Raw genomic sequence first — 13,946 nt, 5'->3', positions numbered from 1 at the left:
AGATCCATCCTAAGTGTAAGGGGCAACTTCCCGTGATCGGGGCACCTGACTGAATAAAAAGGAGACAGTGGGGGCTGTAAAAAGCTCGGTGGTTAAGAGTTTTGACTGCTCTTCCAGATGACCAAGGTTCTATCCCCAGCACCCCCATGGCAGCTCACAGGTGTCTGTAACTCCAGTTTCAGGGGTTTCCACAGACACCAGGCACATGTGTGGTTCACAGACAAGCATGCATGCAAAACACCCATATATATATAAAATAAAAATAACAAATTTAAAAGAATTACAGCAGGAGAGAGAGAGAGAGAAAGAGGGGGAGAGAGAGAGACAGAGAGAGAGAGAGAGAGAGAGAGAGAGAGAGAGAATATGAAGCCCACCATTCATTTATCTTCTTGGCTTCATGACTGAGGTTTTCCTATGTCCAGCCTCAAACCCTTGCCATCACATTTCCCCAACATATATCCTCAGCCTATGAGCTAAAATAAACCACTGCTTAAATTGCTTTTGTCAGATGTTTGATCAAAGCGATAGGAAAGAAAGCCCGTATGTCCCCCGTCTCCCTAGTGTAGGTCAGGACATCTTAGCATTTCTACTGAGCACAGCTTGGCACCTGAGAAAGTTTTACACGACTCTGTCTGCAGGGATCTAAAGCAGGCACACACATCGAGCATTTACTGGCAATCAATCCAAAAGAAATTACAACAGTTCCTTGGGGCTGGAGAGATGACTCATCAATTAAGAGTGCTGGCACAGAAGACTAGAGTTCAGATCCCAGCACACATGTAAAAGCCAGACATGGTCCTGTTCACCCCTCTAACCCAGCACTAAGAGGTCATGGAGAGAGCAGAATCTCTGAGCACGGCGGCTGCCAACCTAGAAGAAATCTGTGATCTCAGTTCAGTGAGAGACCCTGCATCAAAGAACAAGGCGGAGGATATCTTCCTGTAGTTTTGCGGCATTGCAGCATGCCCATCCACACATACATGTGCATGTACACCACATACACATAAAAATAATAAAAAGATAACAAAACCAGTTATTTACCACAAATAATGTTGCTACCTTTCAGGACTAAAGCAAATTTGCCTACGAATGACACGGATGTGCTTGCTTGTGTAACACTACATCCAAAGACACACTGACTTGATCCATGCTGAAGAATAAGGGAAGGACCATGTCAGGAGTCCCCAGTTCTGTAATTAAACCATTATGTTTCTGTAAAAGCAGAGAATTTTGCATGTACAACTGAAAGTGCTCTGGTTCATGGCATGTCAGTCTCCAGGGAGAGTCTCCCGTGTGCACCAAGGTGTGTCAGGCGGTGTCAGTGTCTGGTGTGATCAGGTCAGAGTTGTAGAGTGCAATGTTCTGTTTAGAGTCACAGCTACAGTAAAGTCACAGTAGGCAGCACAGGCCAGGACTCCCCACTTCCATTATGTGTTTGATTTTGAATTCATTTCAGGTTTTCTGTGTTCAGAATCCTTTACTGCTGCCAAACTTTTTGTGAATGCTACATTCAATTAGCCGACCCAGTTGAGACCTCAGGTTCAAACAGCCTTGCTTTAGTCCAGCCTCACGCCCAGCCACTCAACTCTAATTAACATTTTCTTGTCTCTTGCTCAACTCAGATCTCTTTCTTCCTTCCTTCCTTCCTTCCTTCCTTCCTTCCTTCCTTCCTTCCTTCCTTTCTTTCTTTAAAGGCTTATTTATTTCTTTATTTCATAGTTGTGAGTGTTTTGCCTGTATGTAAGCATGGGTATCATGTGCATGTTTGTGTGGTGTTCAAGGAGGTCAAAAGTGGGCATCAGACCCTCTGGAGCTTGAGTTGGAGGTAGTCATGAGTCGACATGTGGGTACTGGAAATCGAACCCCGGTCCTCTGAAAGAGCAACAGGTGCTTTTAACCACTGAGCCATCTCTCCAGTCTGCCTCCCCCCCACCCCCCCGTTTCACTTTCCTCAATCCAGCCTGAGATCCTTCCAATACAGAAATCTGGTGAGAGTCCCCGCTTAGAACCCTCATTCATTCTAGTGACTTCCAGTGATTCCAGCCACACTATGCTGACACCAGAAGAACCTACATATTGCTTTCCTTAGTCCTCCGGGCTGTAAGAGGTATAAGTAAAATATGCTTATTTATTTATTATTTATTTGTAGCTCTGGCTGTCCTGGAACTGGCTATGTAGACCAGGCTGGTCTTGAACTCAAAGAGCTCTTCTTGCCTCTACTTCGTGATTGCTGGGGTTAAGGTGAGCACCACTGCACCCAGCTGTACTGTCTTTTCTACCAATGGGAGTCTTTACCAAACTGTTAGAGAGAGAAATAAAGAGAGCACAGGCTCCTCTCCTTTATCTCAGGTTTCCTCTTCTCAGCAGAGTTCTGCAGCCCTGGATGCCATGAATTCTGGAGAGGCTATAGCCTAACATTTGTCTAAGATCAAAGTGTGTGCCCAAGGCTGCATCCTGTGCCAGGCGGTGTTGGCACAGAGCTTTAATCCCAGCACTCGGGAGGCAGAGACGAGTTCAAGGCCACCCTGGGCTACACAAGATCAATGCAGAAACAAATCCAGGTGGTGGTGGCCTACACCTTTAATCCCAGCACTAGAGGGAAGAGAAAATGAGAGGAGAGAGGGGTTTAGTCTGCTTAGTTTGCAGTTACCCAGCCTTGGTAGAGGTAAGATGTCTCTAGTGACTTGACTACTTTGCTGTTCTAGTTTCCAGGTTGAACCCCAATTTTTGCCTCAGGTTTTTTATTGTTCATGCTACTTTTGTTACCCAGCATGGGGCTCAAAGCCACGACCCTGACATTAAGAGTCTCATGCTCTACTGACTGAGTTAGCCCCCTGAGCCAAGAGAGGCTTAGTCTGTTTACATTTGCCCAGTCTTGGTGGCGGTAAGACATCTCTAGTGGCCTGGCTGCTTTACTTTTCTGGTTTTCAGGTTGAATCTTAATTTTTATCTCTGGGTTTTTATTAATCCTGCTACACAGGTCAGCCAGGGACTCACAGAAAGTCGATCTCAAAATAAAACAAAACATACCAACAAACAAAAAAAAAAGCTGCACCCTGTTCTCAAAAATTACACTTTGATTATCAGTTGCACAGGGTTCTATGTTGTTAGCACCCACCTAAACTGTGAGCCCTAGTATTGCCCACTCAGAGTGAGGGACAGCGTAACCATTTCATTGGTAGTAAAAATCCAGGGGAACTCCCACAAGGTGCGCCTGCCGGCCCAAATCCCTCTCTGCAAAAGACAATTTGCTTGCCCCTAGTGCTTTGGATTGTGTGGTCATTTCCCTGAGATCCCAGACCCATTTCTTATGTGTTCCCTAAAAATGGAACCAGCCTCACACTCCCCTGCTGACCCTAGAAGCTGAACGGTCACTGCTTCATTCTTGCTCCTTCAGAGCAACCTGTGCTCTCCTGTGCACTGCTATGTTGGGTGACGAGCAGGTCTGCGCGCTAGGCCTCTAATAAATGATTGCTATTGAATTCATGAACGAATAAATGAGTGAGTCAGAGGTCAGGGGCTGAACCATACTTTAGACAAGCAGGACTGAATCACAGAGCAGTGAGGGGTGGGGTGGGGAAGAGGGAGAATGAGGTGGGAGATGGGGCAATGAATTTGTGGGAGGAGCCAGTTTCTCAGTCTACAGCCTGAGCTGGCTTCCAGACTAAAACTCCAGTTCACGAATTTAAACCCCTCCCCCACGGTGCTGGGTTTGGGGTTTTGTTTTGATTTTCTCCTTGAACCAACTCAACTAGTGAATAAAGGCTGCAAAGCAGGGATATAGGGACAACTGTTCCTTGAGAACCCCGCCTTGCTGGCCCCTCCCTCACCAGCCTCGGGTCCCCTGGGTCGCTTAAGGCGACCCGGCACAGAGCCTATAGGGCCAGTCCTGGGCCTCCCAGGCGCTGTCCATGGTGCCCGCGCGTAGACCGCGTCCGGGCCTGCGCTTCCTTAGCTCACCGCTTGTAATCGGAGGAGAAGATCCCACCGCTCGCCGGGTCATGGCCATATTCCGGTTCCCCGGGGCCGGCCGAGCCGCCCTTGTCTTCGCTGTAGGCTGGGGCGGCCGACATGGGTCTGTGCTGCGGGGCGAGTGAGCGGCTGGACTGGGCTATGGCCGAGGCAGGGGACGCAGGCCTAGCTCAGCAAGCTGCAATCTGCGCGGCGGAGGCTGCGCGCGGATTCAGCAATCAGGGCTGTACTCTGAGATTCTTAAAGGCACCAGTACCACCGCAGAGTGCAGGGGTTGGGGTGAGCTCACCGGGAGGAGGAACAGCGCCTGGCCCGCCCCAATCTCTCAGAACCCCCTGTCACCCTTGTCTCCACACTTAAAGCAACTGCAAGCACCTGCAGGTCTGACAGTGAGCTAGGCTGCTGGATGATGACAGTACAGCCTTGGGAGGGATAGGGACCTCCTGTCGCCAACCCTGATCACCTGACCTCCAAGGGTCCGCCCACCCACGTAGTGAAGGAAGGGGGGTATTCTGAAAGAAGGCACTGATTGAAACATCAGCCTTGGAGAATTAGGGATGGTACCTTCCCAACCTCATTTTTCACACAGCCTAAATACCTCTGGCGGCCACCTGCCTACTATGTGAGAAGCTTAGCAGCTTCCTGGAAGAAGAGGAATTAAGGGCAGGCTGACCCAGGAAGCAAGCACAAGGGCATTCTGGGAGCAGAGTAATTCCAGATGAAGTAGAGAGAACAGCCAATATCTTAATTAGGTTTTAGAAAATACTTTAATGATTCTTTCTGAAGCCTCTTCTGGCTCGCTCAGTAGGGCCCACGGTCACGTTAATCCATGGTTAAGTCCACGTCCATTGGCATCTAGGAGGGGAAGAAGTAACAGACTGTGTTAGGGTCTAGTCTAACCTCCGGATCTCAGGGGCTTCGTGATTCCTGGAGCGCAGCTCCCAGGACCCAAGGGAGGGAAAGAGGGAGGGAGAGAGAGGAGAGAGAGAGAGAAGGAAGCAAGGAAGGATCAGGACTGGGTGGAGAGAAAGCCCTAAGCTAGGCTGATGTATGGGTTACATATCTTTGGGCTAGAGTTTTGGACATGAGGCTGAGTGGTTGGAACCCCTGATAAGGCCTGGAGACTGGAAGACTTCCCAAGGGCTGTCCTGATTTGTAGAACTAGGATTCTCAAAACTCCGAGATCAGAATTTGTGGGCTGCTTTGAAATGGGTGGAACTCAGAAAGCTGAACTTTGGGTCAATGGGAGGTGAAGGGCTCTCTCTAGTAGGCCCAGTTTGGCAAACAAGGCTCTGACTGGTCTTGTCTTCCCCTTCCCCTCACCCTGCTGAACTGTCAGATTATGTTCCTAAACTAGCCACCAAGGACTATTTCACTTCATCTTCCTAAGGCTGACCACCAAGGTCCAGTATCAAAATATTTAAACTCAGCAATCAAAAAGCCCTTTTGTCGACCCTAATTAGCATACCCAATCAAAACAAGCCAACTCATCCTAACAAGGGGTTACCCTTTTCCCTCCATAAACTACCATTTCCCTATGGGCCACATCTGCCTCCCCTTTGCCCAAAGGCAGTCCTTTCTTCCTCTGGGGAAATATCTCTTCCCCTTCTCCCTTGCCCCTTCCTCCCCTCTCCCTTGTCTCCTATTCCCTGCCTTTGTCCCCTTTCTCCCCTCTCCCTTGTCTCCTATTCCCTGCCTTTGTCCCCTTTCTCCCCTCTCCCTTGTCTCCTATTCCCTGCCTTTGTCCCTCTGGGGTAATTCTCCTTTGTGCTGAGAACTTGGTCTTGGTGTGTCCTTCCAGAAAGTTCTACTGAAGGAAGAAGAATTAGGGGTTGGGCTAGCACTGGGGCAGGAGATTGGTAGTATTCAGTAAATACGTCTGGCCAGGATCTAAGAACTGGGGCTTGAGGCCAGTCTGGTAAGGGGCTCAAAGGGGCTTCATAGTGTGTAACTTCAACAAGTAGGCACAGTGATTTGTTTCTGGGGTGTTTTGGATGCCAGAGTGAAGACCTGCAGCTTAGAGGAACCTGGTCTGAATGCAGTAGGGGTGAGGAACGGCTGAATTTTGCTGGAGCAGGTGGGCATTTGTTAGCAAACTTGGGATGGACATGGGGATGTGCAGCTAGAGGAGAGGCGCTTACTGAGTCCATGCCCAGCAAGTTCAGGGCAAAGTGCACACAGTTGCTGCTGGTTGGATGGTAGGGAGGGGGATCGCTGTCCATAGCTTCTCGCACCCGGCGCTCCAGCTCCTCAGGGTCAATGCGGCGGCGTCTGCGAAGCACTCGCCAGAGCCTTCGAGAACGCTGTAGTGCCCGGTGACCCTGTTTGCACACCACACCTTCACAGTAACCCAGAAGCGTCTGTAGTCCAGCGCTGCTGCTGGAGGTCCTGCCTGTGGGGATAGCGGGGGAGGGGGGGGGCAGTGCAAACAGGAGCTGGCACTTCCTCAAACTGAAGTCCCACCCCTGGGCTGCCCCTCCCCCTTTTAGAGACCTACACTTTCATCCCAGGGCAGTCCCCACCCCCATAACTGACTAAATTTGTTTTCGCTCACCCTCAAAGTGTATGATCTCTCCGTGGCCGCAGTAAACACCGACGTGAGCTCCAAGCCACTGTGCCTTAGGAGACTGCAATCTGAACAGGAAGAGGTCTCCAGGCTGAGGGTCCCCTTTGTCTAACTCCACCTCCTGGAAGTGCTGACCCATGAATGCCTCAGAGAAGAAGAACTTCAAGGTCCTGGATGCCCCAGCCAGGGTCTAAGAGGAGAAATGGCACAGACTGCAGGGTGGATGCAGAGGCACAACTGGGTTATTCTGCTCATCACAGAGGTAGACCTGGCTTGGGGTAGGGCCCTAGGCAGAAGGTCTTCACTGTTTCCTGCCTCCGTACCCAGAAGGGACTCCAGAGATCTGAAAATCACAGATGTACCCTGCTCTGAGCCACCCTTAAGGATCCCATACTGTGCAGCAATCGGGACTTCCGCACCACACAGTTATCCCCATATCCTGCCACTCTTTTCTCCTCCCTCTCCCGGTTCCCGGATCTCCTTCCTCATCGGTCTTCCATCTTGGTATTCCTACAAGCAACACTGGATTCTGGGTGTCAGCAGGTACCTGGGTTGAGAAGTAGGCCTGAAGAAACAGGAAAACTTCAGTGAGATCTGGACCATGGTAGACACCTCCCAAGTCCAATAACCTCAGTAGCCAACATGCACTCATTCTCAAGATAGATGTAGTATTTTTATTTTCAGGCACTGGAAACTTGGAAGGATGATTTCAGTGCCCTGGTTCTACCTAAGCTTTGGTTTCAGAGGAGAGAGAGTGGGGAGCACTATTAGGGATTGCTAAAGGACATGAGACCAACAAGTGACCCCTCACCCCAGGATGCTGGGCATCTCTGTGTCCTTGTGCCCTTGGTCAGGGGTCATTCTCTCTAACGTCCACTAAATAGGGAGAACACCTTGCTCCCAGCTCCCTTCCCATCCCATACCCACTGGGTCAAGCAGAAGTCACAGCTGTGGAAAGCAGGACTGTCTTGGCCCCTGTTGAGACCGCTGGTACCCTGCCTGTGGACGAGACAAGATGAGCCAAGGACTTCTGCTCCATTTACCTGGCATGTGATGCTCATCTAGGGAGAGAAAAACCAGTCATTACCAGCGGGTTCGTCCCCTGTCCTCCCTGCTCTGGCTGCTCAGTATCTGGGTGTTGTGCATAAGCCTGCTCTAGATGGCTGATTGCAGGTTGAGAGACCAGTCACCTCTCCATATGGGACATCAAAAAGTCCCTTCTCTCTCGACCTCAACTTCCTCATCTGTAACCTGGGGACAATAATGTTGGTGAGCTGGGCATCACCTGACCGCTGTGAAGGACTGAGAGCTCTTTGTGATCCTTACAAGGCCAGAGGGTTTATCTAAGGTCTAGTTGGCTCCTGAACTTGCACTTTTGCCTGCAGTGGAGGGCTGCAGAGAATACCTCTCTCAGTTGAGAGGAGAAGAACAATAAGTCCCAAAGGCTGGTGGCCTCCCTGTGACCCCTGCCTCACAAATTAAAAGGAATCGCTCAACCAGAAAGCCCAGACTCTCCCTCAAATTTCCCACTAGAGTGGGGGCTGAAGGCAGAGAGCCTCTCTAGCTACCATTAGTTGGGCCTTTGCCCCTTCAAACAGGGCTCCAGGTTCATGGCTGCTGTTCCACCAGTAATGAAAAATAATGCTTGTTACCAAAACTATATGGAGGCCCCAGTTAGCCCAACAAAAATGTCATGTAGATCTTACTGTCATTCTCATTTGGAAAAAGGGAAATATGGGTCTAAGGAGGTTGTTAAGGCTACATGTATAAAGTAGTAGAACCAGTGTTCAGACTGAGCTGATCTGACTTAACCAGGGTATGGGGCTGTCTCTGGAATGCCAGGATCTCTTGAATGATACCTTGAATCCCACCTCCATCTCCCACCATCTGTTTACTTCCTGATTAGAGGAGCAGCTACCCTTGCCTTTAGCATTCATTCATTAGTTGTTAAAAGGAGAAAGGGTAACACCCTGGAAACATCAGCGCATGGGACACAAGTTTTCCAATTCCACTGCCCAGGGCCTGACAACGCTGCCCACCCTTTTGGGGATCCAGGCTTGGAGGCCTCAGTCCTTCCTTCTGTCGCCCTGGCTATCAGAATCAGAGCCGTGGCAGGTTGTCCCTGAGACTGGCTTTGGGGTCACTGCTCCCAGCCAGGTACCTACAGCTAAAGCAAGGTCAGAGCAGAAGCCCACCTCTTATGGCCATCCTTCCCTTTTTGGGGGCTCCGGCTACTGTCACCCCCCCTCAATCTGAGCTCATAGCTAAGCTGCTTACCTTTTAGCAACCACACTTTACTCCTTAGGAGACGTTCGTCTTCTGTGACCAGAGGAAAGAGGACAAGTTTTCATGGATCAGGCAGATAAATGGGCTAACCAGGAAGTTCTGGGGCCAGATTCTGGGCACTGGTGTCCTAGCCAATCTGAATGAGGCAGCAGCACTTCCTCTATGACCCTAGGGTGGACAAAAATCCAGAGCCTGCGGGCTGGGGTCCAGGTAGGTAAATGGCTCCTCCTTCCCCTCCTCTCACCTTTCAACATCTAATCTCTGACCTCCATGACCTCCCGTCCTCCTCAGCTCCATTCCCACACTCTTCACTGGCTTCGGGGAACTCAAGGCTTCATCTCCACACTGCCTTGGACAAGGACGGGAGCTAGCTTTCAATCCCTATGAATTATTGAGGTTTGCTTTATGCTCTATTCTAGGGGACACTTTTTTCACCTTTGCAAGTGTATTTTGCATGTTTGAGTGTAGTGTTCTGTGAGCACACGCTAGGTCAAGGTGGTGGTGATATTGCTCAAATCACCTCTGACTATATTAACTTTATTTTCTCAAGTTTTCTGTCTGTTAAGGGGAATGGTAAGAGTTCCTGATAAGTACAAAGGCAGAATTGTCTCTTTTTCATCCTCTAGGTTCTGCTCTGTGGAGTTGGAAACTTTTATTACATGTAGAAACCTTTTACAACTGCAGCATCTTTGGATAAGCTGACATTTATCAATATATAAATGCTTGTAATGATTTTCTCTGTCCCTTTAAGAGACAAGCCACACCCACTCCCTCCCCTGTAGCCTAGGCAAGCTGATCTTCAGCTTCCAGCCTGAGTCCCTTCCTTTCCAATCTCCCTCTCAAAGAGGCAGCTTTGGTCTCTCCCTTCTCCCAACTTCTCCCCTTCTCCCCCCTGCCTCTCCCTCTCCCTGTTCTTCTCCCTTCTCCCCTTCCCTTCCATAACCCACTAAGTAAATATCCAACCTCACTCCTCACTCTGCACGGCATGCCTGTCCTTCTGCCTCTAGTTTTGAGAAAGTAGAATAGAAGAAGCTAGAAAAAGAAGCTAAGAGGAATTAGAAGTAGGACAACATTATTAGAGTAGAAACAGAGTAATAAAGAGCATATGAAAAGAAAAGCATGATCCTCAGATTGCGTGTGAAGTTATTGTAGAAATCTTTTACCCCGGGCTGGAGAGATGGCTCAGTGGTTAAGAGCATTGCCTGCTCTTCCAAAGGTCCTGAGTTCAATTCCCAGCAACCACATGGTGGCTCACAACCATCTGTAATGAAGTCTGGTGCCCTCTTCTGGCCTTCAGGCATACACACAGACAACATTGTATACATAATAAATAAATAAATATTAAAAAAAAAAAAGAAAGAAATCTTTTACCCCTTCTTTGCCTCTGAGAAGCGTTTCACCTTTGGAACTCTGGGTAGGGACTGGAGCTGGTCTCTAGGCCCTTATACCTGCCTGGCCTGTTTGAAGGTCTTTATGTTGTGTAAGCACTAGATTGGGCTTACAAATCAAAACTATGGGTTTTATCTCAGATTGGCAAGTGGTGTTTTGTTTGAATCAAGGTTAAATTATTTTATAAAAGATATTCTGACATTGTAGCTCAAAATTTGCATTTTCTTATCCTATGCACAATCTGTGTCCTTAAGCTGACCCCACCCCAGGGGTAAAAGCTTTAGCTTCCCCTGACTATTAAAGTAGGTTGCCTGGTTACCTGGTGTCCTCTATGCATGCTGGGAGAAAAGAAGCAAAGTGCTGATTTAAAATACAATCGTGCTCTATTCATAATTTTGCTGAAAAGAAACTTTCCATCTCACCATCTAAAACTATAGTGTAGCACACTAACCACCCCTCTAGAATCCCCTGATGATCTAATTCCTTCCTAACTTTCTCCACTAAGCAGTCCACTGGACCTGCACTAGCCACTCCTACCTGTAAGCTGAAAGTCACAGGTCTGTGTGTCAGTGTGTTAAAACTCTTATCTGATTTTTATGGGGCAGAAGAATCCTAGCCCTGGAACCAGCAAGAGCTGGGGAATTGCTGATTATGACGGTTATGTATGACTGGGAACCTTTGTAATGGGTAGAGCAAGGGAGAAAAGGAAAAAGAGAGAAAAGAGGAATAAAGAAACATAGATAGATGGAGCCTGTTGTGAGTAGATTTCTTAGCCCCGAGACTTTAGCCCCCTTTGATTATTGGGGTGTCCTTGATTGAACCCTGAGAGGGGTTTCTTAAGAGCTGGACTTTTAGGGACCACACTATTAATTATTCTATGTAGGCACTGTTAAGACAAATTTTTATCTGTCTTTTTCTTCTAAAAGTATAAAGAAGAAACAATCATTTAATCACAATAGCTATGATGCCATCCTTTAAGTAACAGAGAAGGCAAAGGAATATCTGCCTGTATGTAGAGAGCCCATTGGCTGAATCACATTAACAGCTCTTGGATCAGTTACTGTTCTCCATTTTCCAGATTTCTTTTAAATAACAAATACAGGAAATCCCCATGGGGAATTCTTCAGGTTGCTGAATGTTTAGCTGCTGTGGGAGAATGCTCTTGCACACTGTAAAGATTTGTCACTCATATTGGTTTAATTAAATGCTGATTGGTCAATAGCCAGGCAGGAAGAGGTATAGGGTGGGGTGACAGGACTAGAAGAATTCTGGGGAGTTGAAAGGCAGAGAGAAAGTTGCCACCCAGACACAGAGGAAGCAAGATGATAATGCCTTTCTGAGACTAGGTACCGAGCCACATGGCTAAACATAGACAAGAATTATGGTTTAATTTATGTTGTAAGAACTAGTTAGTAATCAAGTTGAGCAATATGCCAACCAGTTTATAATTAATATAGACCTCTGCGTGTTTATTTGGGACTGAATGACTGTGGGAGCAGGTGGGACAAAAACTTCCATTTTCATTTAGCTGCTCCTGTACCAGCTGTCCTAAGGCCTGCAGTTTCTCTACTGTTAAGGCCGTTGCTCAACCCATACAGGGTTCAGCATTCATTCATCATCTTGACTTCATGACTGAGGTTTTTCTATGTCCAGCCTCAAACCCTTGCTATCACATCTCCCCAACATATACCCTCAGCCTATGAGCTAAAATAAACCCCTACTTAAATTGCTTTTGTCAGATGTTTGATCAAAGCGATAGGAAAGAAAGCCCTTATGTCCCCCGTCTCCCTAGTGTAGGTCAGGACATCTTAGCATTTCTACTGAGCACAGCTTTGCACCTGAGAAACTTTTACATGACTCTGTCTGCAGGGATCTAAAGCAGGCACACACATCAAGCATTTACTGGCAATCAATCCAAAAGAAATTACAACAGTTCCTTGGGGCTGGAGAGATGAGTCATTAATTATGAGTGCTGGCACAGAAGACTAGAGTTCATATCCCAGCACGCATGTAAAAGCCAGACATGGTCCTGTTCACCCCTCTAACCCAGAACTGAGAGGACATGGAGAAAGCAGAATCTCCAGGCCATGGCAGCTGCCAGCCTAGAGGAAATCTGTGATCTCAGTTCAGTGAGAGACCCTGCATCAAAGAACAAGGCAGAGCATGACAAAGGAGGATATCTCTCTGTAGTTTTGCGGCATGCCCACCCACACATACATGTGCACATGCAGCACACACATACACTTCATATGCATACGCACATATACTCACAGATACGTGTAAAGTTAAGAACCAGATAACAAATCCAGTTATTTGTCACACATAATTTTACCACTCACGACTAAAGTAAATTTACACACTAATGAGAGAGATGTGCTTGTTTGTGTAACACTGCAACCAGAAGACACGCTAATTTGACACATGCTGAAAAATAGTGGTAGGGCGATGTCAAAGTCCCTGTGTCTGTAACCGGACCATTATATTTCTGTAAGAGGAGATTGTGGCCCGAATTTCAATTGGTCTTCATAATAAAAACCCAGAGTCAAAATGGGGTAAACGCCGAAAGATCAAAGAAGTAGAGGATCCAGCCACTAGTGAGACTTTAGACAAGCAGGGCTGAATCACAGCACAGTGAGGGGTGGGGTGGGGAAGAGGGGAAGACTGAGGTGGGAGATGGGAGAATGAATTTGTAGGAGGAGCCAGTTTCTCTGTCTACAGCCCCAGCAGGCTTCCTGCAGTTGCCAGGACTCAAACTCCACTTCAGGACCTCAGACCATTCCTCTAAGGTGTGTTGGGTTTGGGTTTTGTTTTGTATTGTTTGTTTGTTGTTCCTTGAGAACTCCACCTTGTGGGCCCCTCACCCACCAGCCTTGAGTCCCCTGTTTGCTTAAGGAGAGGTTCCCAGGTTGCAGGAACCCAGGTAAGCACCTCAGAAGCCCCCCCTCCCCATCCTCAGGGGTCAAAGTGGTGAGCAAACTTGGGGAGGAGGAACAGCGCCTGCCCAGCCCTAATCCCTCAAGAACTCCCTGACACTCACATCTCCGCACTTAAAGCAACTGCAATCACTTACAGGTCTGACAGTGAGTTAGGCTGCTGGACTGATGACAGTACAGCCTGGGGGGGGGGAGGGGAATGAGGACCTCTTGCCACCAACCCTGATCACCTGACCTCCAAGGGTCCGCCCACCCATGCCTTGGAGATTTAGGGATGGTACCTTTTCAATCTCCATTTTCACACAGTCCAAATCCCTCTGGGGGCAACCTGCCTACTATGTGAGAAGCTTAGCAGTTTCCTGGAAGGAGTGGAATTTAAGGGCGGGCTGAGCCAGGAAGCAAGCACAGGGGCATTCTGGGAGCAGAGCAGATCCACAAGAAGTAGAGAGAACAGCCAAAGTCCTAATTAGGTTTTAGAAAATACTTTAATGATTCCTTCTGAAGCCTCTTCTGGCCCGCTCAGGCGGGCCCACGGTCATGTTAATCCATGGTTGAGTCCTTGTCCATTTATTTCTAGGAGGGAAGGGAGAAGTAACGGACTGAGTTAGAGTCTAATGTAATTGCCAGGTCTCAGGGACTTTGTGATTCCTGGAGCTTAGTTCCCAAGACCCAAGGGAGGGAGAGAGGGAGGCGGGGGAGAGAGAGAAGGAAGCAAGGAAGGAACAGGGCTGGATGGAGAGAAAGCCCTAAGCTAGGCTGATGTATGGGTTACATATCTTTGGCTAGAGTTTTGGCATGGA

General features: G+C 48.3%; 2 protein-coding genes across 2 annotated transcripts in view; both read right to left on the bottom strand.

The window, feature by feature from the left end:
- Ap3b2 (adaptor related protein complex 3 subunit beta 2) overlaps positions 1-4,417 on the bottom strand; it is a 33,213-nt gene extending 28,796 nt beyond the window's left edge. The window contains exon 1 of the mRNA XM_057756124.1: positions 3,961-4,417. Within this exon, the coding sequence (XP_057612107.1) occupies positions 3,961-4,073 (113 nt within the window). The 5' untranslated portion in view covers positions 4,074-4,417. The remainder of the gene's footprint in view (positions 1-3,960) is intronic.
- A 377-nt stretch (positions 4,418-4,794) lies between these two features.
- LOC130865546 (uncharacterized) lies at positions 4,795-13,442 on the bottom strand. Its single transcript, XM_057756653.1, has 5 exons — positions 13,428-13,442; positions 7,462-7,599; positions 6,527-6,728; positions 6,114-6,364; positions 4,795-4,827 (listed from the first exon to the last, which is right to left on the bottom strand). Exons 1-5 carry the CDS (start codon positions 13,440-13,442, stop codon positions 4,795-4,797), a joined length of 639 nt encoding a protein of 212 aa, XP_057612636.1.
- Positions 13,443-13,946: the final 504 nt, after the last annotated feature.

Source organism: Chionomys nivalis, chromosome 23 (genome assembly GCF_950005125.1).
Source record: "Chionomys nivalis chromosome 23, mChiNiv1.1, whole genome shotgun sequence".
NCBI classification, from domain to species: domain Eukaryota; kingdom Metazoa; phylum Chordata; class Mammalia; order Rodentia; family Cricetidae; genus Chionomys; species Chionomys nivalis.
The sequence above is the reverse complement of the archived record's forward strand: the minus strand, read 5'-3'. Positions and strand labels throughout refer to the sequence as shown.

Coding starts and splice junctions, on each gene's coding strand:
- LOC130865546 (XM_057756653.1), bottom strand. Junction 6,729..7,461: donor ACTTCTGCTTGACCCAGTGG/GTATGGGATGGG, acceptor TTCTCCTCTTAG/ACCCTGGCTGGGGCATCCAG. Junction 6,365..6,526: donor AGAGATCATACACTTTGAGG/GTGAGCGAAAAC, acceptor CTATCCCCACAG/GCAGGACCTCCAGCAGCAGC.